The sequence below is a fragment of the Galeopterus variegatus genome, unplaced genomic scaffold, assembly GCF_000696425.1.
Source record: "Galeopterus variegatus unplaced genomic scaffold, G_variegatus-3.0.2 Scaffold6972, whole genome shotgun sequence".
Taxonomy (NCBI): Eukaryota; Metazoa; Chordata; class Mammalia; order Dermoptera; family Cynocephalidae; genus Galeopterus; species Galeopterus variegatus.
In genome coordinates, this window is record NW_007733083.1 from 17030 (window position 1) to 42707 (window position 25678).

Below are 25678 nucleotides of genomic sequence, written 5' to 3' on the forward strand. Positions count from 1 at the left end.
ACGGAAAAAGACAAAAAAAAAAAAAAAAAATAGAACGATCTGCATTGGGATTAGGAGCTTCATTCAACTAGGGGAAGCTTAGATAAATGGAATTTATCTCCTCTTACGTGCCTCCGAACTCACAGCACTCAACTCAACTCACAGTATCTCCACCTTATAGGTGAGAAATGGATATGTAGGGAGAATAGACATCTTGTTGAAGTTCTAGGATTTGAATCTGAATCATCTGACTGTTCTTCATTATGTCATTCTGCCACATTGTCTCTGACACTTATTCAATAGGTGGTTTTAGGCAAACTTTTTCAAGTTCACTTAACTACAAAATGGGGAAAAGTAAAACCAATCTCATATGAATTTTGTGAGGATTAAATGAGATAATGAATATAGAGGTCATAAACAAATCACAAAGCACCATACAGGTTATTTTTATAACTCAGGACCATTGATGTAATGCCTACATTACATCAGATTGAAAAAGAAATAAAGCTGAAAACTCATAGGATTTGTGACACCAGTTCAAAATACAGTTCTTGCCTTTAACCTAGCAGGCATCCAATAAATATTTATCAAGTTAAGAAAAATAAGTCCCTATTATTAATGCCTACAACTTGCACACTGCGCTTGCTGGAGCAACCTACACTTTCTGCTTCTAGATATATCATTACCTCCACCCAGGTGATATGGCATACACTGGAGATGGATGTTGCTGATAACTTTTGCAATATCTAGATTTTTTTCCTCCTAACTAAAAAAGCTAAGATAAGCTATATTTTTTCAGCAATTAAAATAATGCTATCCTTTGCTATTAAAATGTACAAATAGCTCACTCATAACTTGGAGCCATTAGTAACAATGTCTTTCTTGTGTACAGAATGAACTAGCAGCTCTGTGCCTATGGTATATGCCCTCAGAGAGTCAGCCACAGAGCTGCTCCCCAGGCTTTTTGCTTTGGACTTATCCATTAAATCAGGAGACTGTAATCATTGGGGCCATGGTTTATTGACACTTGCTAATACCAACAGTTTTATGATTCCCTCTTTCACCATGTAACAAATGTGTTTTCACTTAACAAGCAATGTAAGCACACATTGATTTCACTATGTAGCTCTTTAGCTTTCATTTCAGTCTCAAAACCCCAGAGCTCTGAGTAACCTCCAGAAACAACCAGGGCACAGTGAGGGGGCTTACCCACCCACAGTGGAGATGTGTACTGCAATACCGATGATCTATTATTTGCTGGATTTCCATAATCTGAATAGAACTGATGGTTGTATCAATCCCTGAATTGAGAAGAAATGGAGGAAAAAGAAAGTAAATTCTTCTGCAAGTGACAAAAAGTATTGTATTCCAGCACAGTCCCCAAATTGTAAAATGTGAAATAAGAGTTTNCAACCAGGGCACAGTGAGGGGGCTTACCCACCCACAGTGGAGATGTGTACTGCAATACCGACGATCTATTATTTGCTGGATTTCCATAATCTGAATAGAACTGATGGTTGTATCAATCCCTGAATTGAGAAGAAATGGAGGGAAAACAAAGTAAATTCTTCTGCAGGTGACAAAAAGTATTGTATTCCAGCACAGTCCCCAAATTGTAAAATGTGAAATAAGAGTTTCCTAGATAAATAAATTCCATTTGCATCCAAATGGAAAAAGGAAGAGGAGAAGGAAAGAGAGAAGGCTTTTTTTGGTCCTAGTAAATTTAAGGAAAACTAATAAAAATCAAGGCTTCAATAAACAGCCCCCATAACATCCAAAAGAATTTCTGGACCAGGAAAGTCCTACTAAATTGAAATTTATTGAAAATGGAGATTATAATGTGAAATACAATCTGTTTCAGAAAACAAAAAACAAATTTAAAATATAGTCAGAAGAGAAGAGGAGGGCAGAAAGTTCAAATAAGTTATTAAAATCCGTAGAGATCAAGCACAATTTGTGTGGCAGTGAGTGACAATCTCTAATACCTCATGAACGGTTACATGGGCATGGATTGTGAAATGTAACTCCATGGGCGCACGTGCAGCCTTGGGCCCTGTTCTCCACTCTGTTAATGCTTTTGCCACTTGTAACTCTGCCTGGCCCCACACAGCCAAGAATAGTGTCCCTTAAATGTCAACTTACAGTCACTCCGCCAGTCAGGGCTGGTGAGCACATCTCTTGCCAGGAATGATTTGCTCACGTGTTCTGAAAAGGAAAAAAGTCTGGCAGTCTCGAAGCCTTGTTCAGGATAAACAAGATGAAACAAGAAATGCCCTGGTTTGTCTCTGTGAGTTGAGTGGTCCCCACCCTTTCCCTCTCCCACTTTTTGACCCATCGAAACCCCTTCCCCATTTCTCATAGATCTAGTTTATTCTCACCCTTCTCCAAGATCCCATCTGTTATGGGCTGAATGCCATTCTCCCTCCTACCCCGATTCACATGTTGAAGTCCTAACCCCCAGTACCTCAGAATGTGACTGTATTTGGAGACAGAACCTTTAAAGAGGTGATTAAGTTAACACGAGGCTGTTAGGGTGGGCCCTAACCTGATCTGGACTGGTGTTCCCCAGGAGCACACGTGCACAGAGAAAAGGCCACGTACAGCCACAGTGAGAAGGTGGCTATCTGCAGGCCAAGGACAGAGGTGGCAGAAGAAACCAGACCTGTTGACACCTTCCTCTTGGACTCCTAGCTTCCAGAACTATGAGAAAATAAGTGTCTGTGGTTTGAGCCACCCAGTCAGTGCTATTGTTATAGCTGCTGAGCGGACTTAGATGTCATCCCCTATTAAGTCCTGCAGCTCATAGTTCCCTCCTTCCCAGTGCCTTAGCATTTATTACTGTACCGTCTATGTGGTTCAGTGACATATCTGGCACTATACTGAAGAGCATATCATCTCTGTATTATTACCTACTTTTTCATATATTTTTGGTCTTTCCTTTTTTTAAAATTTTTACTGAATCATAATTGATTATACATATTTTGAGGGTTCAATGTTGGCATATGTTGATCAAATCAATATTATTGGCATATATATTTTTACAAATCATACTTATTCTTTATGCCCCTTGTCCAATCTCTCCCNATTGGCATATATATTTTTACAAATCATACTTATTCTTTATGCCCCTTGTCCAATCTCTCCCTATCCCCCTTTCTTTCTCCCCTCCCACCTCTGATAACCCTTGATTGCTTCTCTCCTTCTGAAAGAGTAATGGTTACTCTGTTGATTTGTTGCCTACATGATCTGTCCAATGCTGAGAGGTGTGTTCAGGTCCCCCAATGTTATCATAGAGCAGATGCTTTTTCTGTCACTCTGAAATGGGCTTCGTGGCGAGAGACATCCTCTTCTTTTCTTTGGTCTCTGCTAGTGTCTCTCTTTTTGTCAATGCACTCCAGTGGCTGGTAGACCATCTACATGGTGATTGTGGCATCTAGCTATTTTTATGGCAGCTGTGGTTATGGTGGTGGCTGTGGTGGGCCACCCACCTGGAGGGGATGTTTTTGGCATGCTCCTTACCTAGTTGCTGGTGGCTCCCAGCGGCAGACCTCAGGACCCCAGGCAGGCCCTGTGACACTGGCAGTGTGCCTAGTTGTGGGAGGAAGTTCTGGTCCCCAAATCCATGCGTCAGGACCCTGGGTGGGCCCCATGGCACTGGTGGTATTTTTGCTCTTTCTTGACAACCCAAGATAGGGAATATTGGCATATATATTTTTACAAATCATACTTATTCTTTATGCCCCTTGTCCAATCTCTCCCCATCCCCCTTTCTTTCTCCCCTCCCACCTCTGATAACCCTTGATTGCTTCTCTCCTTCTGAAAGAGTAATGGGTACTCTGTTGATTTGTTGCCTACATGATCTGTCCAATGCTGAGAGGTGTGTTCAGGTCCCCCAATGTTATCATAGAGCACATGCTTTTTCTGTCACTCTGAAATGGGCTTCGTGGCTAGAGACATCCTCTTCTTTTCTTTGGTCTCTGCTAGTGTCTCTCTTTGTGTCAATGCACTCCAGTGGCTGGTAGACCATCTACATGGTGATTGTGGCATCTAGCTATTTTTATGGCAGCTGTGGTTATTGTGGTGGCTGTGGTGGGCCACCCACCTGGAGGGGATGTTTTTGGCATGCTCCTTACCTAGTTGCTGGTGGCTCCCAGCGGCAGACCTCAGGACCCCAGGCAGGCCCTGTGACACTGGCAGTGTGCCTGGTTGTGGGAGGAAGTTCTGGTCCCCAAATCCATGCATCAGGACCCTGGGTGGGCCCCATGGCACTGGTGGTATTTTTGCTCTTTCTTGACAACCCAAGATAGGGAAGGAACCTCTATTAACATTCTTTGAATCCTCTGAAACTCCTAGCATGATATGTTGCTCATACTATAGAAATCATTTTTCTTTGATTAATGACAAGCTAATGGTAGTTTATTTCTTTTCTAGTTTGTGAATTAGTAGTGTTGTTAGTTAGAGATCATTAGATTTAGATTATCTGAGATCTTTTCTATGCACCTGCTATAGAAATCATTTTTCTTTGATTAATGACAAGCTAATGGTAGTTTATTTCTTTTCTAGTTCGTGAATTAGTAGTGTTGTTAGTTAGAGATCATTAGATTTAGATTATCTGAGATCTTTTCTATGCACCTGAATGTTACTGGCAGGATTGTACATGCTAATGTAAAAAAAATGGAAATAAGTCATCAGCGGACCCCTGTTTGAATACCTCCAGTGATGGGGGACTCACTAACTCCTGGGGCAGCCCAGCCTTCTGCTGGGCAATGCTGAATATCAGTTTTTTTTTCTTTTGTTGAGCCAGCATCTACCATCCTGTTATCCTGTTTTGATCCTGATTCTACCTCTTGAGGGAGTATAACAGGCCCAAAAGGCAACTGCTCTGCTCAGCTCAAACCCAGCTCGTGTGAGGTTGCTGAGGAGCAGGGACACATTCATTAGTTGTATTTCTTTTTCTGAGTGAAAACAAAGGTCATTAAAAATATAATATTTGGAAAGTAGGAAGGAGAAAGAAACAGTAACATGCATGTCTGGAATCTGATTTCTGAACTATTCCTGGAGACCCAGGGAGAAAGCAAGGAGAAGGAATTGTTTAGTTTAATAATCCCTTTAGACTCAAGCCCAGGTGCCTCCAGGGCATAGAACTGGGTGTGTATCAGTCTCCATTGGTTTTTCAACTCTGCCTACTTCTGTGGCCTCTCTGCTATGTAATGGTACTGTCAAAATACAGAAGAAAACTAAGGGCAAAATTATCTCTACAGTAAAATAATAAAATATTAACCTTCCTCACACAAATGGAGTTTGGAGTCTGAAGATAAGCAAAACTTATAGGACAAACTGAGAGTGCTTTCCTGATTGCTTAATAACTTGGATATAAAATGTCAGAAAAAATTCTACGGGGTTTACGTACTTTTGCATTAGAGGATACTAGTGATAATTACACGTACTATTTGTTGACACGTACTGTTCATTGAACACTGTTCTGAGTGCCTTACAACAGTCCACAGGGGAGGTTATCCCCACTTGACAGATAAGCTGACTGAAGCACACTATGAGGTGATCCTGTGGGTAAGGAAGAGAGGAGGACTCCAATCCAAACCGTCTAATTCCAGAGTCCACAATTTTGCTATACTGGAAATTCATTAAATGTTAGCCACACAGGAAAAAAGTGAGTTTAAAGCCTAAGGTAAGGACTGAGCAGCCAGGTGAAGAGAGGAATCAGATCACTGGTGTAGGGAGGAGTGGTTATGCCCCTGCCAGAATCAAAAAAGGCATCTTAAAAGCAATTTAACTGATCGTCATTAAGGTTATTTTAAAAATGTATCTTTTGAAAGTGGATTGTGAAAGCAGTCTTTCAGTGGGGTGCTAAGCAAACCTAACAAAAAAAATTGTATAAAGTTTTGGCTGTCATTTCTTTTTTTTTTAATTTGCAGATTTATATCTATATTCAAGTTTCTGTATCAAATTTCAGGACAGAAAGCAAAAGCTACAGTGCACAGTCCTTGGGGACAATCACTCCTAAGCATCTATGTCCTAGTTAGCACCCCCTGAACTGGGGGGAAGGACTTGATTGTTCGCTCACCGACTGTGAGAAGACTGCATCTTGTTCACTGATGTGTCCCCAGAGAGGGCAATGCCGGGCTCACTGGGGGACTCAATACATTTGTGGAAGAATGGAAAGTAGAGAACCAGGAAAAGAGAAAGGAAGGGAAGGGGGAAGGCCAATTGATTAACCTCTGGAAAAATGTTTCCTATTACACGCTCAAAGGGAAGATCCCCAGGGGATGGGTGCAGAGGGATGCGGAGAATGGACTTGGGAAGCTTGGCTCCTTCACCCTATTAGCAGATGGGAGTGAGGCAGAACTTGAAGGCAGGGCAAGTTTCCTGAGCATTCTGCCCAATGTGATGCTTTCCATTAAAGGGCCACAAAAAATGTTTACATGCGTAATGATAAAATAAAATAAAATTTTTTAAAAAGAAGAAACACATCTTGATATATGAGGATTTTTCTAGAAAATTGAATATTTCCCTTTACATATAAATATATATGCTGCCCAAAAGGCCTCCAAGTTTCTTGCAAATGTAATAATGTTCAAGCACATGCCTCTTGCTATTAGTTTTGCTTAAGGTTGTTCCATAGAAGACTGTAAATTTACAAGGCAAATGAGGCATAAATAAAAGTAGAAAGCAGGGCTTCTCTATTCTGTCTGTTTTCCTCCCCTACCTTTTGTTCTACTTTTCTCTGAATTTGCAGGTGAGGGGCTCATTATAAATTCTAGCAACAGAACTACAGATTCACCTAACTTCCACAGAACCATCTTTTCATGTTCCTGGAGACATAGAATTCTGTGAATGGGACTGAGTATCTGATGGAATAAATTTTTTTTTTTTTAAACAGTAATTAAAAGGTGAGGTTGAGAAAAAACAATTTTGCAGATTAAAATTATGAAAATAGTTTTCAAAAAGCAGGGAATACATTTTCAACTCCTACAAAATACCTCCAAGTTGTCACTTCTCTTAAGTAACTCTATTCAACTCTGAAAGACTGGTTATTGGAAAATCATAAATTCTCCTGTAGTCATACAAAGGTAGCTCTCATTTTACAAGTGCGTTCCAGCAATAATCACTATAATCTTCATATATACTCCCAGTGGCTTTCATTGTAAAGTTGAAATTAGTCACAATTAGCAGGACCTCCCAATCAACTAAATTAGAAACTTTTGGAGAGGAGAGATTTAAGATGGTATCCAACCAAAGCATGTCCCATAGTAGTAGAAGGTATACATTGCACTACTTGCAAAACTGTGTTGATGGCTGAGTTCCAGCACAGAATCTTGGATACCTTTGTCTTCCCCTGATTGAACAGACTCATGCCAACAAGAAGTCAATGAGCCCTACCAACAGTAGAAGGTATACATTGCACTACTTGCAAAACTGTGTTGATGGCTGAGTTCCAGCACAGAACCGTGGATACCTTTGTCTTCCCCTGATTGAACAGACTCATGCCAACAAGAAGTCAATGAGCCCTACCAATCAATAGCTGAAGACCATTTTCTTTTGGCCATTTGCTCTTCTCAGAATTCTGGCCTCCAAAACAGAATAAACACAAATTCCAGATGACTTTTTGCTTGGTGATATTTTTTAAATCTTCACCAACTCTCTTACAATCTGTGGAATTCCATAGATGTTTTTCCCCACAGGCTCTTTATTTTTTATTTTTTTAATTTTCAAAATCAATTTTTTTTAATTTAGTAAATGAATGCATTAGTAGACAATGGGCTTTTTGGTTTGTTTGAAAAAGCACGGGAGAGAAGATCCAACAAGGGGAAGTAAATGTCATACAATCAAATCAGTGGGAAATCACCTCACCTCACCATTGTCTTCTCCAGTAGACTGGGCCACTCCCTGGTGACAGAGCCCCTCTCTCAGTTTTCTCCTGTCCTCAGGTCTCAGGAGTGCTCCTGCCACTGAGGTCACTCAACAAGTGTGTGTTGTAAAATGTTGGAACAGGAATGACTCTTACTCATTACAGTTACCCCTGGAAACAACCTCTGAGATACTGTCAATTTCCTTTTACTAACCAAAGTTGGTTGAGCTAAAAAGATACTGAACAAAAGTAATGACCTAAAAGAGATCATTGTCGCCCTTCCCATATCAAACTCTTTTTAATTAGTTTAATCGTGGTTGTGATGATCATTTAAAACTATTTCAGCAGCCTGTTGATTGGGTTCAAAGGGGAGAATACATTGTAAAAGATTTTAGCCCCTTTTAAAGTGGTAGATCAGAAAATGGAGAAGAGAAAATAAATGAGATGACTGCATATGAGATCTTTGTATTCCTTAGTTGTAGACATTTCTTCTTTTTAATATCTAACTTTCCTGTCTACTTAAATTTTATTGATTCCATGGATTAAAATTCAATTTATCACATTCAATTGGTTCTTCAGAGTAAAAGCTCAATATTCCAAAATACTCCCTTTCTACTTCTTGATTAGTCTTACCCAGACCTTTTATTGTGGAAGAGGGGAGGGCTCGTGGTGGGGAGATAAGCTTTTTAAAAGACATTTTACATAGACTTACACAGGCAACTTAGGCCCCCCCCAAAATAATGACTTGAGCTCTGCATGTCATAAAAACACCGATTTACTTGTTTTATTATAGTCTTACCCTCAGGGAAGAGGCTCGTAACGTGTTTGGGGGCTTAGTAAACTATTAGATATTACTCTCCCTCCCACTGAGAGACTTTCTAAATTTTTTTAACCCTTGAATTTCTTTTTTATTTTGTTCTTTAATTTTTAACTAGTCTTTAATGCCTCAGAAACATGTGGTTGAAAAAATTGTTGCCTGGATGTCTCCCCTTTTGTATTTAGGAGCCCTGTTGTTATACGGTGCCCTGGACAGAGGGGAAGCGTGGACCAGCAGCAGGAGAGAAGAGCCTACCCTTAGATTCTCAGAAATATCCAATGTAAGGGACATTTCAATGGCTACAGGCCAAACTTGGAGCAGGAGTGCTGAAGGACCTCTCTAGAACCAAAGTGGATACTTTCTGCATCTTCTAGAATTGATTTCAGATATACACACACCCCATGTCTAAATAAAGGGAGACAGGATGGTGGATTGAAAGGAATCTAGGACAGAAAAACAGGGGACCCAGATTCCAATTTCAACTTTGCTAGTTACTCAGCTGGGGAATTTTAAGCAAGGTCCTGTGCCTCCATTTCATCAGCTATAAAATAAGTAATTTGGTATAAATCAGAGGTTCTCTTGACCTGGGACCTTTGGAACCCTGGGTAATTGCATAAAGGGATTTGTGGACTTGAAAAATAATCTTTCCCATAGATTTGTATTATTTTCAAATATTGCTGTTGGATTAATAAAAATAATTCAATTAAAAACTTAACTGAATTTGTAGTTATTCTCTCTTTAGGTATTTTTTGAAATCATGGTAAAAATGTCAGTAATAGTTTCTCAAGACTGAAAAGTTGGAATGTCACTGGTGTAGCTGTTCTTTGACTTTCTATGACTCTAAATCCCCCCAAATTTCTAGGTTTCCTGAAGGTAAAAGTGAATGAAATTAAAATCCTTTCCATTTTTCTTGACTTGAAAGAAGGAAGAGGGAACAACTTTCCCCCTATTTTAGGGAGGCTGGTAAAGCAGAGCTTAAATTTCATTTTTAGGCAGAGAAGCTGCTAGTTCTGTCTAGGTAGACACAGCCAGGAACCTTGAAGATCTTCTTCTTTTAGGAGTCACTTCTCTCTTTAGGAGTTTCCACACATATGAAAATATAAGGTGAGCAGACACTCACTGTCACAAAGAAAGCAACAGACTTTCATCTAGTTGAATAAGGACTGTTCTTCCCAATATTCCCTTGATGTGAAGAGCTGGTTGTTACAGGAGTGAATTTGCTCAAGGGTCAAGAGACCCTTGATAATGAAGAGTGGATCAGTCCATGACATCTTCCTCTTCGCTTTCATCTAGTTGAATAAGGACTGTTCTTCCCAATATTCCCTTGATGTGAAGAGCTGGTTGCTACAGGAGTGAATTTGCTCAAGGGTCAAGAGACCCTTGATAATGAAGAGTGGATCAGTCCATGACATCTTCCTCTTCAGGATCCGTTGTTATCAGTACATCTCTCATAGGTGGGATGGTCCCTTCTAAGGACAGCTCTCAAAAAAAGACATTGAGTATCCCCAGTGTGGACTCCCAAGTTAAGAAAAGAGTTTACCAGGCACAAGGTTTCATGTGGCTTCACATGAGATGAAGCCTTTGGAGATTTTTGTAATAGTACTGGATTTTTCCACACTTAAAAATGTTGAGACACAGCCTAGCAGCCACCAAAGTGAGCCGAGACCAGACCCTGTGGCACTGGCAATGGGGCTCTGTCTAAGGCCTGGGGGGAAGTGTACATGGCCCAGCAGCCACCTAAGTGAGCCAAGACCAAACCCTTGTGGCACCAGGGCCCAATCTAAGGCCCAGAGGGAAGCATACACCGCCCAGCAGCCACAGAGGTGAGCCAAGACCCACATGGCACAGGGGCCCAGTCTAAGGCCCGGGGGCGGGGAAAGGGAAGTGCACACAGCCCAGCAGGCACCGAGGTGAGCTGAGATCTGCACAACACCAGGGGCTCAGTCTATAGCCACAGAAAGCTAGAACAGGAGCCAAAGTGGTATAATACAGATACCACCACACCTTCTGTCACCACAAGGACAGTTCACCACTACGGTAGCAGCCAGGGCCACTCTACAGGCAACCTGCCACTCACTTGACTACACTGATATAAGAAGAGTCACCAGTAGAGCCTGAAAATAGAGGAGTAGTCTTTATCCTCATAGCCAACCCAAGTAACAGAAGAAGCAAGTCCTCTACCAGATGACCAAACATCAATGCAAAAATGCTAGAACTACAAATAAACAAAAAGATATGACACCACAAAAGGAATACAGTAATCCTCAAATTCCAGACCCCATAGAACAAGGAATCCTTGAAATGTCTGAGAAGTATTCCAAGCAATGATCTTAAGAAATCTTAAAGAAATAAAAGAAGATTCAATTAGAGAACATAAGGAATTGAGAAAAAATATCCATAATTTGAAGGAGGAAACTTACAAAGAGATTAATACCTTAAAAAAGAATGTAGCAGAACTCCTAGAAATTAAAGATTCACTTATTGAAATAAGAAAGCACAACAGAGAGCATAAGCAGCAGGCTAGAGTAAAGCAGAAGAAAGAATCTCAGATCTCAAAGATGGTCTTTTCAAAATAGACCAGGCAGACAAAAAAAAAAAAAAAAAAGAAGAAGAAAGAAAGAAAAGAAAAGAAAAAGGATTAAAAATAATGAGGAAAATCTAGGAAAGATAGCAGACAACCTCAAGTGCTTTAACATCTGAATTGTGGGTATTCCAGAAGGGGAGGAGAAAGGAAAAGGTATTGAAAGCCTATTGAAGGAAATAATAATAGAAAACTTCCCAGCAGTAGGGAGAGATGTAGACCTTCAGATCCAGGAAGCTCAAAGGTCTCCAAACAGATTCAATCTAAAAAGACCCTCTCCTAGACACATTATAGTCAAATTTGCAAAGCTCAAAGACAAAGAGAGAATTCTAAAAGCAGCAAGAGAAAAGTGTCAAGTCACCTATAAGGGAACCCCTATCAGACTAACAGCAGACTTCTCAACTGAAACCCTACAGGCCAGAAGAAAGTGGAATGATATATTCAAAACACTAAAAGAAAAAAATTGCTAGGCAAGAATTCTTTACCCAGCTCAGCTCTCCTTCAGAAATGAGGGGGAAATAGTATATTTTCCAGACAAACAAAAATTGTGTGAGTTCACCACCACATGACCAGCGCTGCAAGAAATCCTCAAGGGAGTCCTTCATCTGGAATCTGAATAAAGAATGTCACTACCACAGATACACAAGAACAAAACCTGATGTTAAAACAAAAATGCCAGTGAGAAAGAGCAAGAAACTAAATCACGCCACCTCAAATATCCAACTAACACTAAAAAAAAGAAATAAAAGGGGAAGTAAGGATTTAAAAATATTTAAAACATCTAAACAGAAAGCAATTAAATGACAGGAATTAAACAATATCTGTCAATAACCACCCTAAATGTGAATGGATTAAACTCCACATTCAAAAGACACAGACTGATTGACTGGATTAAAAAGCTAGACCCAAGTATATGCTGTCTTCAAGAGACCCATCTTAAATATAGAGACACACACAGACTGAAAGTGAAGGGATGGAAAAAGATATACCACGCAAATGGAAACCAAAAATGAGCAAGAATTTTATCCAATATTCTTATATTGGATAAAATAGACTTTAAACCAAAAAACATAAAAAGAGATTAAGAAGGCCACTATATAATGATAAAAGGATCAATCCAGCTAGAAGGCATAACAGTCATAAATATATATATACCCAATATTGGAGCCCCAGATATATAAAACAAACACTCTTAGACCTAAAGAAAGAAATAGGCCCTAATATGTTAACAGTGGGTGACCTGGACACCCCTTTCTCAGTATGGGACAGATCTTCCAGGCAACAAATCAACAAAGAGACACAGGATTTAAAGTACATGTTAGACCAATTGGACATGGCAGGTATATAGAGAACATATTCCTCAACGACTAAAGAATATACTTTCTTCTCATCAGCTCATGGAACATTCTCCAGGACAGACCACATATTAGGTCACAAATCTAGTCTCAGCAAATTTTAAAAAATGAAATCATTCCAAGTATCTTTTCAGACCACAATGGAATAAAATTGGAAATTAATAATAAGCAAAACTCTGGAAACTATACCAATACATGGAAACTAAATAATCGGCTCATGAATGACCTATAGGTCCAAGAAGAAATTAAACAGCATATCAAAAATTTTCTAGAAACTAATGAAAATAAAGATACATCATACCAAAACCTGTGGAATACGGCAAAAGCAGTACTAAGAGGCAGATTTATTGTAATAAATGCTTACCTTAAAGAACAGAAAGACTTCAAGTAAACAACCTAACACTATGCCTCAACGAACTTGAAAAACAACAACAATCCAAACCTAAAGGTAGTAAACAGAAAGAAATAATTAAGATCAGAGCAGAACTAGATGAAATAGAGACACACACAAAAAAAACAATAGAAAAGATCAACAAAATGAAAAGTTGTTTTTTGAGAAGATAAATACAATAGACAAACCATTAGCTATGTTAACAAAAAAAAAAAGAGAGAGAGAAGACCCAAATAACAAAAATCAGAAATGAAAAGGTAGACATTACAACCGATACCATAGAAATACAAAGAAACATTACAGACTATTATAAACAACTGTATGACAATAAATATGAAAATCTGGAAAATATAGATTAGTTTCTAGACACATACAAACTACCAAGACTGAACCAAGAAGAGACAGAAAACCTGAACAGACCAATAACAAAGAGATTGAAGCAGTAATTAGCAATCATCCACCAAAGAAAAGCCTGGGTCTGGATGGCTTTACAGCTGAATTCTATCAAACTTTTAAAGAGTTAATAACCAATTATCCTCAAACTATTCCAAACAATTAAAACAGAAACTGCTCTCAGAAACTCATTCTATGATGCCAACATAACCCTGATACCAAAACCAGGTAAAGACACAACAAAAAAATAAAATTACAGGCCAATATCCTTGATGAACCTAGATGCTAAAATCCTCAACAAAATATTGGCAATCAGAATACAGCAACATATTTAAAAAATTATACACAATGATCAAGTGGGATTCATCCCAGTATGCAAGGATGATTCAACATACAAAAGTCAATAAATGTGCTACATCACATCAACAAGCTCAAGGGAAAAGACCATATGATCATCTCAATAGATGCTGAAAAAGCATCTGACAAAATTCAACATCCCTTCATGATAAACACTCTCAACAAATTAGGTATAGAAGGAAAATATCTCAACACACTAAAAACCATTTATGACAAGCCCACTACCAGTATCATTCTGAATGGGGAAAAACTGAGGGCCTTTCCCTTAAGAACCAGAAAAAGAAGAAGGCCCACTCTCACCACTTCTACCTCTAGTATCATAGTACTGGAGGTACTAGCCAGAGCAATCGGGCAAGAGAAAGAAATAAAGGGAATCCAGATTGGAAAAGACAAAGTCAAACTCTCCCTATTTGCAGATGGCATGATACTATATATAGAAAAACCTAAGACTCTATCAAAGAACTCCTAGAGCTGGTTGATACCTGCAGTAACATTGTAGGATACAAAATAAATGCCTCCAAATCAGTTGCATTTATATACTCAAATAATCAACTAACAGAAAAGGAAATAAAGAAAGTAAGCCCATTTTACAATTGTCATGAAAAAAATAAAATATCTAGGGATCAATTTAACCAAGGAGGTGAAAAACCTCTACAATGAGAACTACAAACCACTTCTGAAAGAAATTAAAGAAGATACAAAAAGATGGAAAGATATTCCATGCTCTTGGATTGGAAGAATTAACATTGTGAAAATGTCTGTATTACCCAAAGCAATCTACAGATTCAATGCAATCCCCATCAAAATACCAATGACATTCTTCACAGTAATGGAAAAAACAATCTTACCCTTCGTATGGAACAACGAAAGACCCCAAATAGCCAAAGCAATCCTGAGCAAAAAAAAGCCAGAGGCATAACACTACCTGACTTCAAATTATACTGCAAAGCTATTGTAACCAAAACAGCATGGTACTGGTATAAAAATAGACATTCAGACCAGTGGAGTAGAACCGAGAACCCAGACTTACAGCCCTCAGACTTACAGCCATCTGATATTGGAAAAAGGCAACAAAAATCTACATTGGGAAAAAGATTACCTCTTTAACAAGTGGTGCTGGGAAAACTGGATATCCATATGCAGAAGAATGAAAATAGATATGCACCTCTCACCATACACTAAGATCAACTCAAAATGGAATAAGGACTTAAGTATAAGACCTGAAACTGTAACATTGCTAAGGGAAAATATAGGTGAAACACTTCAGCAACTAGGTCTGGGCCCAGACTTTATGAACATGAGCCCGAAAGCACAACCAGTAAAAAAAAAAAAAATAAACAAATGGGACTATATCAACCTAAAAAGCTTCTGCACAGCAAAGGAAACAATCAACAGAGTGAAATGACAACCTAAAGAGTGGGAGAAAATTTTTGCTAACTATGCATCTGACAAGGGTTTAATATCCATAATATAAAAGGAACTCAAGCAATTATACAGTAAAAAAAAAAAATAACCCAATTAAAAAATGGGCAAAGGAGCTGAATAGACATTTTCCAAAGGAAGACATACAAATGGCCAACGGGTACATGAAAAAATGCTCAAGATCACTAGTCGTCAGGGAACTGCAACTTAAAACTACATTGAGATACCACCTCACCCCAGTTAGAGAGGCTATAATAAAAAAGACAGTGAATAACAAATGCTAGAGAGAGTGTGGAGAGAAGGGAACCCTCCTACACTGTTGGTGGGACTGTAAATTAGTACAACCACTATGGTAAACAGCATGGAGCTTTCTCAAACATTTTTAGCCCTTGATCAAGTGTCTATAATTTTCTTAAGATGAAAATTTTGTTACTTGAAAAACGTGTGTGTGTGTGTGTGTGCTTCCATACAATCCAGCAATCTCACTTCTGGGTATATACCCAGAGGAATGGAAATCATCATGTTGAAGGGATACCTGCACTCCCATGTTCATCGCAGCTCTGTTTACAATAGCCAAGACATGGAACCAAATGTCCATGATGGATGATTGGATAAGGAAACTGTGGTATATATACACCATGGAATACTAGTCTGCCATAACAAAGAATGAAATACTTTTGCAACAACATGGATGAGCCTGGAGAAACTCATGTTGAGTGAAATAAGCAAAGTCCAGAGGGACAAATACCACATGTCCTCACTCATAAGTGGGAGCTAAGAGAGAAAGAAGGAAGGAAAGAAAGACCACAGTAGTGTGCTGGACTTGCAGAGGGAGAGAACATTCCTTGGGCTACAAAGTGGAGTGTGGGGGGGGAAAGGGGGCGGGAGAGGGAGGTTGGGGATAATTGGGTGGGGGACATGGAGTACAAATGCAATTAGTGGTCATGGGTATGCTGCTAGTATGAGTCTGGCCCTCACATCATGGGCACGAGGGGTGACAATTACCTTTTATCTCATGAATATTCATAACCAATAAAAAATAATAATTAATTTTTTTTAAATGTTGAGAATATAACAATTGAAACTAATTCTTTCCTTCAGAATGAACCTTTATTCTCACTCTATAGTAATGCATCTGTTTCCAAGTTCAGTCAAAAATTGTTTTCATGAGGAAAACAGTATGAGCACTGCTTCTTATAGGTGTGGTGGGGAGACCCTGTACCTCAGCTTTCTCACTGGAAAAAAGTGGGCACAAAAACGGTGCCTATCCTGTAGGCTAGTGAGGATTAAATGATTTATTCATGCAAACTACTTATAGAGTAACACCTCATCATGTCATGAGGAGGAGGAGGAGGAGGAGGATTTGTTAACGTTATTCAAGACCAGGATATGAAATATTACCAAAAAGAAAATGAAATTACATTTCTGCCCCAAAACTTCAACCACTGACCATATTCTATGTGTCAGTCATTAGGACTGCCTACAAATATTCTGGTTTATCTTCTTCCAGGCACCTGTTAGTCTGCATTCCCATCTGTTTTTAAATTAGACATGACCAATGTGATTTGCTTCAGCCAATAAAGTAAAAGCAGAAGTGCCACGTGCTGTACTAGATGGAAGCTTTAAGAGCCAGTACACAATTTGCCTTATTCTCTCACCATTACAGAGACTGTGGAAGTAGGTACTGAGACCGTCTCCATCAGCTGGGTCCTGAATAACATGATGACCAAGAGCTCTCTTTTAATACACTTTTGATGTATAGAGTGAATGAGGAATAAATTTTTGCCACATGAAGCCACTGATTTTGGGGAGTCATTGTTGTGACAGCATCCTAATAGATAAGTCATGCTAATATGTATTGTTATTATTAGCATCATCATTAATATTATTTTAGACACTCATTAATATGTGTATATAGAAGGAGATTTCTAAAAACAGTAATAAATCGGTATACATTTAGAAGAATTGTATTTGATCTTATGGAGATCATTGCACTTTTAGCCCTTGATCAAGTGTCTATAATTTTCTTAAGATGAAAATTTTGTTACTTGAAAAACGTGTGTGTGTGTGTGTGTGTGTGTGTGTGTGTGTGTGTGTGTGTGTCCCCGGAAGGAAGATATTCTGAAAGCAGAATGCCAACCTTGTGTATTTCACTGACTTTAAGCTTACCCTGAATTCTATATACAGTGGCCAAAGTCTCCTACATTTTGCCCTAGTTGGTTTGGGCAGAAAGCCCAGATACCACATCATTTTTTAAGTTCTAAATGAGCCAAAAAATGAACCCATGTGCACATAATTACTTCACTTGTGCCACTATTACTAGCTTTGTTGGCAACAGACAAATGAGACCTTGTCACTTGGTGAAAATTATAAGGACTTGAATCAATGAAAATTGTATCCCTGGACAGAGAACTCAGTAATTACAGATAAATGCCAATTTGTGTATTTGTGTCTTTAAAGATTTTGCCATCCCAAATAGAAGCGTGGAACCATTAACTGACTATCCGAGTAAATATTGACAAGGAAAAAAACCCTCAAGTTCAAAGCCCTAGTCGTTTCTCCTTGAACGTCATTACCTGCCCATTTCCTCTGACGGATTTCCTTCTCCTCCTCCAAGTGTCTTTGCCCAGGACTTGGAAAGTCTCTTCTCCTTCCCCAGATGGGGCAGCAATAAGTCTCCTGACATGACAGGATCTCACAGAAAGAGATTTCCGGTACTTGAAAGGAGGTCTGTGTGGTTGCCAGTGGTGTCTGAGGTGCTGCGAGGCATCAGGCAGAGGGGAGCGAAGCAACAGGGTTAACCTGAAAGGCCAGTTTCTTCTGTTGACAGCTCACATGAAAGGCAGATGAGGGATGTGAGGACCTTACCTGAGGGGGAGGCTGTGAGCAGCACAGCTGGCTCCTGCGAGCTTGTGCTGTTGCTGGAGGAGAATGAAATGATTAATGAAGGAGGACTTCAAGATCCTCCCCAAAGAAAATCACAACAACTCTTACCTTGGAGAGAGATTTGGAGCACTTCGGTCTTGATCTTTTAAACTGAGTATGTAAAGGGAGACTATCGTCAAGGCACTATAAATAAAAAAATTTAAAAAGCATTATGCGACCATGTGACAGATTTATTTCCAGATATATCTCACACATCCAGCTGGCCAAAGATATACTCTCACAGGCCACACAGATGGGAGCAGAGGGGGAGGAGGCGGCCATAGCTGATAGAAACACCATGGAAACCAGCGCAGTTATGCTTTTCTGCCCTCCTGAGAAAAAGCCCTTGGCTTCCTGGAGCTCAGAGGTTCCTGGGGTACTCTACACCGATGGATTTTTCCACAGAGCAGCCCTGGCCCTGGCAAGCTGTCTCAGAAGCGACTGTCACTAGTGGAAGATTACAAGAGGAAGTGTGTAAATAGCTGGAGACAGTCTTCTGCTCCTTGCAGGAAAGCGACAGAGCAAAGTTCACATCCCACTGGTGCAGGTGGTCTGCGCTGTTGAAAGGAGGCACAGGTTTAGTTAGCTGTGGACACCAAAGTCCTTGGCCACTTCTATGACCTCTTCCAGCTGTCTGTCTTTTCAGAGCACAATACACCAAATTGGGCAGAGGAAGGAAGAGAAATTAAGTAAAGCGTCCAGTTCCATACTGTGTAACATCAGCATAATAAGGACGCCTCTCCCCACAATTGTCAGAACTTATGTATCCAGATGGAAGCTTTTCTCAAAGTTGTGAGCTTTGGGAGGCCATTCCTAACAATGTTCATGCACCCAAACACTTAGTGGTCTCCTCTTTTGGGGGTGTCTCTAAAACTCTCTCAAGAGCCACATGAGAAAGTCTGCTGATGAATTTACAGTCCCATTTCGTGCTTGGCTTAAGACAATGTTCTCTGACTTGACTTCTTGCCAGCTTGACTTCACACCTTGTTCTCCAAACTTGAGGACTTATTTTGTTCCCACTGAAGGTGATGGATTTACCATCATTAAGTACACACAAAGAAATGTGCCACGCGTTTGAATTCCACTCATAGGAAACAAATCCCCAAAGTGTTCTCAGCAGCAGCTGGTAACTGCCCAGAAGGCACAGCCCTGCCTGGGGACAGTGGTGCTGAGCCCCAAAGATGCAGTCAGACAGAGCTTGTAGTGTTGCCCTGGCAAGTGTTTGCTGGGGTCAAGTCTCCCTTTTTTGTTCTTCCATGTCTCCCATTCTCCATCTCCCCAATACTGACCCCTAACTCCTCTTTCTGATTTGTCTCTGGCATCTCCGTCAGTGCATAGCCCACAGAACTTCTAGGACCATCAAATCAAATGGACATCTGCTTCCTTCTTTGGGATCAAACCATGGTTTCGACCCTTTCCAGTTACACCACAGTCCAGAAACAAGAAAATAATCATAATGCCTCCCATTTATGGTCTTAGTGGTCGACAATATTGGAATTCATAAAATTTGATAAGCATGTTTAAAAGGCAGTATCTTTACCTTAGAGTTAGATTTTTCTATAACCTTTTCATTGGGCTGGGGATCTATGTCTCTGGAGAAGCCAAGTATGTCTGCTAAAGGTAGATGCTCACACCCTCCTGAGTTAGAAACCCCAGCAGGAGAATACAAGCACACTTAGGAGACTGAGAAAAGTGCATGGGCTTCTAATGGGAGCTCTGTGTCATGATGTCAAATACTTGGGTATCTTCCCACAGGTGGGTGGTAGCAAGTCAAAAGTGAAAACATCGAGGGGAGAGAAAGTCACAGAGAGAACTACATTGTTTCCCCTAGCTAGGAAGCTGCCTTAGATCAAGGAACTGGAAGCACTTTGGGACCATCGTTTGCTTTGCTTCTAAGAATAATTGTCTCCCTAAGACATGGTCTAGCAGCCAGTCCTTTCTCATGCTAACAAAGCATTTTTTGATGGATAGATAAACACCCCTTTCACCACGTGAATAGTCAGACCAAAAACCAGAAAGGAGTATTCAAAGGCCCAGAAAACACAGGCAGGATGACCAGGGCTCAGGCAAGGGGCCATCACAGCAGCAGCAGGAGCAAGAAAACCAGAGGGCTGATAAAGGGCTCTGAATTCTAGCAGGGGGTTACTCCCACCTCTCTGCAGAGGAGGGATGGCAGCCAAAGTTGCCCAATTTTCATAACAAATATTGTTGTCCCTGCTGTATTTGCTTGACTCAACTGCTTAGTAGATTTGGCTATGATTTCATCCTATTATATATCTTGGTGTCTCTTTGTGTAAAGTCTTCACTAAAGAACATAGAAGAATCCTAATAAACATGATTAACCAGGGGAGAGTGGATTGTACCTGATTCCTATTCATTCCTTTCCCCCAAGTAGATAGGAAGGAAAACAAAAGATTTGAGAAAGTTATTTGCAAAGCTAAGACACACACACACACACACACACACACACACACACGTGAAAGGCACAATTTGTGGCTAAAACATGGCAGTTGATTGAAAAAGAAAAATATTCTTCATTTCACATTTTAGTTCAGAAAGCCTGTGCTTTTTTCTTTAAGATATGAGTTTTAAAAGAGCTCCCTCATCTCTAAGCTGTCAAAGGTCAGTGCCTGGTTTAAACGGCTCCTTGTCTTCAAAGTAAATGGAAGGTCAGTTCCCAGTTCATATGTGAAAGAAGAAAGACAGGAAAGGAAAAAGAGCTGATATAGCATAAAATTGAAGTTTTTCTTACCACAATGTCATCACAGCAATTAGAGTTATAACCAAGGTCTGGAAAACCCAGTTAGGACACGACTGTCTTTTTCCTGAAAAATAAACCTATAAAAAGGTTCGGTAATGAGCAATGATAAATCCGCGAGGCTAACTGCGAGAAGGAAGCCTGAAGACTTGCTCCCCACAGGAGGAGCTCTTTGCTGCTCCCCGGGGTGCTGGTGTGCTCACCTCGATCTCCCTCTCCTTTTTGTCTCTCCTTCAAAGCTTACCCCAAGTCCCTCCCTTTCCTAGATACTCCAGTCCACAGTAATCTCTCGTCTCCCTGATCCCCTGTGGGACAATTGTCTATGCCATTCATGTGGCACCTATTCTTGCAGTTTTAGGAGAGAAGAGGGTCTATGAGACAAGATGCTGTCAGAACCCAGATGTCCGTCTCTTTTAATAGGACACCTTTGAAAATTAAGAGGTCTTCAAGACATGAAGGAATAAATCCCAATGGAAAAATTTCAGGTATGACAAACCATGGAAATGATGTTTGTGACATGAAATCCTACTAAACACTCCTTAAATGACAACATCAGTAGCCGATTCTTCTACCTATTTATAAGGACATCTCTGGGCCTGTGTCTTATTTATTCTTACATTCATTCAACAAATGTTTCTTGAGTACTACTATGTACAACACGAAGAGAGATATGAAAATAAGTAAATAGCAGACTCTAGGAAGTGAATGAGACAAACCTTTAGGGACTGATACATACTGGCTTTTATACTTGCATATGGGGAATGGGCCAGGAGCTGTAGGATAGACAGCATGCAATTGGTGGGGAAACCAGCTGACAAGACATAGAGGTTTTCTATTCACTTAAATAAGGTGCTCCTTAAATATGAGTTTCCTGCTAATGCAATAGGAAGTGTTACGTTTGCTTCCTTCTGGGGATATGAGGTAGAATCATGCTTTTGGTTGGAAGGGTACTGAAGGATGGTGGTAGTTAGGAAATATCAAATATCCTAAAATTGGTCTTTGGCTTAATTTCTTGGGCTGGTTATCTGACTAAAGAAAATGTTCTCCAACATAATATGAGGTGGGGGGAGAGTAGGATTAACTATACCCTTTTTTTTGCAAGTAACAAATTCTTAGGACTATTGTAACTGAGTCATCCGTAAGCACAGCTGTAAGCCACTCTGGATACTGAGAAGTCAGTGGTTCCACTCCTACACCTCACTGGAACTGTTCTGAGATTAATAGTGTGCAGTACAGAGAAGGAACTCAATGAAATTTGCTGAATCAATTGGAATTAAATAGTATTAGTCTCAGGATAAGCATTTCTCCCTCCAAACTACTATCCCTCCTCCCCCCATACACAGCTGCTGAATTATTTAAATCTCCATGCTTTTGCTCAAAATCCTTTGACCTAGTTTAGGGAAATGGCCTAAAACCTGCAGTCAGACTTGGAGTTGAGTCCTAAAGTTATCTAAATGTCACTGATCCCCATTTTCTTTATTAATAAAATAGGAATGATAAAATAATACCTGCGTACTTTTCAGAGTTATTGGGTGGATTCATTTAACAGTGTAATGGTTAGGGATTCAGGTGTGCATAGAATTACTACAGAGCTTGTTAAAAACCTAAATGTCCTGGAAAATTCTGATTTAATATGTTTTATTTGGGGTAGGGTGGAGGCTGGGAATCTGTCAGAGGTAAAATAATGAAAACTATTTATCCATGTTCACTCTGTCCCCCTCCTTCTGCCTCTCAGATACTCAGTGAATTCTTACTTAAACCCTGAGGACCTTCCCACCTCACCCCAGGGTCTACATACAATAGCAGGAATCACCCACCTATGTCTCGAAGGTGGAGAAAGAGAGGGATGGAGGGGGAACCCTGTGGATTGAATGAAAGCTGGATCTTGAGACCTCAGTCTTCCTCCAATGAGCACCATGTTAGCCAGCATTGGGAGCTGTGTGGAAGTTGAGTCAGGACCCAGACAGGTTTCTTACCATCTAGTAAGGGCCACCAACTGCCCACAGCAAGCACTTTGCTCATCAACAGCCCCATCCAACCCAAGAGTAACATTTCCCACCCACATGCATGTATTTCAATGACCCAGTGACCCAAGGAAGTCCCAAGAAACAGAAGACACTTGGGAGTTGGTGGTGACATGGAAGGGAAATTCGGTCTCACAGAAACATCCAAGGCATCCTTCTAAGAAGGCACAGAAGGAGCAAAACACACCCATTCCTTGTACTTTATCAAGATCCCTGGAAGATTCAGATGTATAGCAAAGTGTGAGAACAACTGAAATAGTGGATTTGAAAACACTGGCAACAGTGAACACTTATCCAGCACTTACTGTGTGCCATGCACCCTTCTGAGTACTTTACATAGGCTAATTTACTTAATCCTCACAATAATCCTCAACAACCCTGGAGTCAGGAACTTCTATTATCCCCATTTTAGAAATGGGAGAAAGGAGGCATGGGAAGGCTAAGTTCCTCATCCATGATCACACAGCCAATAAATCACAGAGCCAAGATTTGAGCAAAAAAAATAAAATTGGTTTCAGAATTAAAGCTCGTAACCACAAGGCTATGCTGCTTCTTTTTTTCTGTCTATAAATAAAAGGAAGCACTATACAACTCAGATATTATTTCAATAAATTCTTTAACCTGGTGGTGCAGATATCTGAGCCCAATCTATATTTTTAGTCTTATCTTCCACTATCCTCCCTAACAAACTCCCACCTAATCCTTGCATGAAGCCAGGACAAGCTCCCAGAGCTTTGCTTACACCATTCCATCTGAAATCTCTCCTACAGCTCCACTGCTGTCTAGCCAAAGCTGACTCTGCCTTTCAGGCCAAGATCCCATGATACTCTTGCAGCACTCTGAGCCTCTGCAGCATTTATCACATCCAGCTAAAACTGTTCTTTGTATTTTCTTCCGATCTTCCCTGGCTACCTTGTAATTGCTTAGAAGAGATCACGTCTGACTCATCTTTGTCTGCCTCCCACAGTTCCTCTACAGTGACTACAAGTAGTCTCTGAGTTGGACAGGTGTTAATGCCTACATAAGTCCTGACCCTGTGTCTACACCCTAGCTACCACCCACTCAAGACACTGAACCACTTAATATTTTTAATTTAAATTGTGAACCTTCGGGAAATATTTTCAGACTGGGCTGACCACTCGTGCATTCATTTGATAAATACAGCTGCTCCTTGACTTACAATGGGGTTACATCCTGATAAATGCATTGTAAGTTGAAAATATTGTGTCAAAAATGCATTTAATACGCCTACCTTACCGAACACCATAACTTAGCCAAGCCCACCTTCAAGGTGCTCAGAGCACTTACATTAGCCAACAGTTGGGCAAAATCACCTAACACACAGCCTATTTTACAATAAAGTGTTGAATATCTCATGTAATTTATTGAGTACTGTACAATATGTCAAGACTGCAACAGTTTTGCACCATTGTAGAGTTGAAAAACTGACAGTTGAACCATCATAAATCGAGGATTGTCTGTATTTCTTAAGTAACTACCATGTGCTACTCTCTGAAGACAGAGTGAGGAAAGCAGACATAGGGCCTGCTCCTATATATATTCTAGTTAATATTCTGGGATAAGTAGACAATAAAGAGAATCTGTGAGTGCAAGATGGAAGCTACAGAAGTTGCAGGTGAACACATTGCACCTATCAGGGCTGCCGTAGATGTAGATACCATTTCCTTCATTCCACTGGAAATTGGTTAGTACAAAGGGCACCTTTCCTACACAATATTTTTAATGTTTTGTGTTTATTGAGCAACTGCTAAGTGCTGAGCACTGTGCTAAGAGTTTTAGCTCATTTAATCCCATTAATAATCTTTGTAAGGTAGATACTATAGTTATCTCTTTCCCAATGTGATTAAGGAACTTGTCCAAGGACAAGTACTATACATTTACCCATGTACTTAGGTTTATTGTTACACCAAAAAGCTTATCAGTAGCATAATACTTTACAGTTTTTGTGGAAGAATTCTAACTCCTTCCTGCATCCTTTTGGAATAGTTCAATGCAGTATAGCATGAGGAGTAGAGGATGAACTGAAGCAGTGGTCCAAACATCAGGTCAGCCTTTAACAGGGTCTCAGTTAAAGTCATGGATTTCTTCTGGGAAAGGCCATTTCTGGACCACTGGTAGATCAGCGGGAACAAGGCGAGTTTCACAGTTATTCATGAACTGCAACCTGGAAGGGAATATTGCAGCTTCTCCCCTGCCAACACTTCTCTGCGATGCAAGGGGTGGCCTTCAAATTAATAAATGGTTAACCTTCACTTTTTGCTGCAAATGTTATCCTACTTGGTGAAAGCTATCTCTATTCATTAATAAAATCATTAACCTTTGCAGGCAAGTAAATTCTTATTCTCACATTTGAATATTTAGTACTGAATATTTAAGGATTTCAGGATTAACTGAAGTCACTTTGGGATCTTCTGAAGCCAAAAGAAGGGACTAGGTGGGGTCAAGGCATACACACAGATCTCACAGCCCAGAACCATATGCATGTGGAGGCTGATATACTGAATATTTAAGGATTTCAGGATTAACTGAAGTCACTTTGGGATCTTCTGAAGCCAAAAAGAAGGGACTAGGTGGGGTCAAGGCATACACACAGATCTCACAGCCCAGAACCATATGCATGTGGAGGCTGATTAATTGCACCTGATGGGGACAACATAAGCAAAAACTGGCATAATAATAGTTCTGAAATGGACGTTTTGTGCAGTCATTTTTCTTACTTTTTTTTTTTTTTAATTTATTTTTTTTTTTTCCTTTTTGTTTTTTTTTTTTTCTGGCAACGGATCGCAAC

The 25678-nt window shown here is 40.0% G+C and overlaps 1 protein-coding gene across 1 annotated transcript in view; it reads right to left on the minus strand.

The window, feature by feature from the left end:
* The window catches only part of MYRFL (myelin regulatory factor-like), an 82650-nt gene that overhangs the window by 5184 nt on the left and 51788 nt on the right, over positions 1-25678 (minus strand). The window contains exons 14-19 of the mRNA XM_008591505.1: positions 20840-20925; positions 18157-18231; positions 18031-18083; positions 17739-17921; positions 2122-2184; positions 1421-1508 (exon numbers count right to left, since the gene is read on the minus strand). Coding sequence (XP_008589727.1) covers positions 1421-1508; positions 2122-2184; positions 17739-17921; positions 18031-18083; positions 18157-18231; positions 20840-20925 — 548 coding nt within the window. The remainder of the gene's footprint in view (positions 1-1420; positions 1509-2121; positions 2185-17738; positions 17922-18030; positions 18084-18156; positions 18232-20839; positions 20926-25678) is intronic.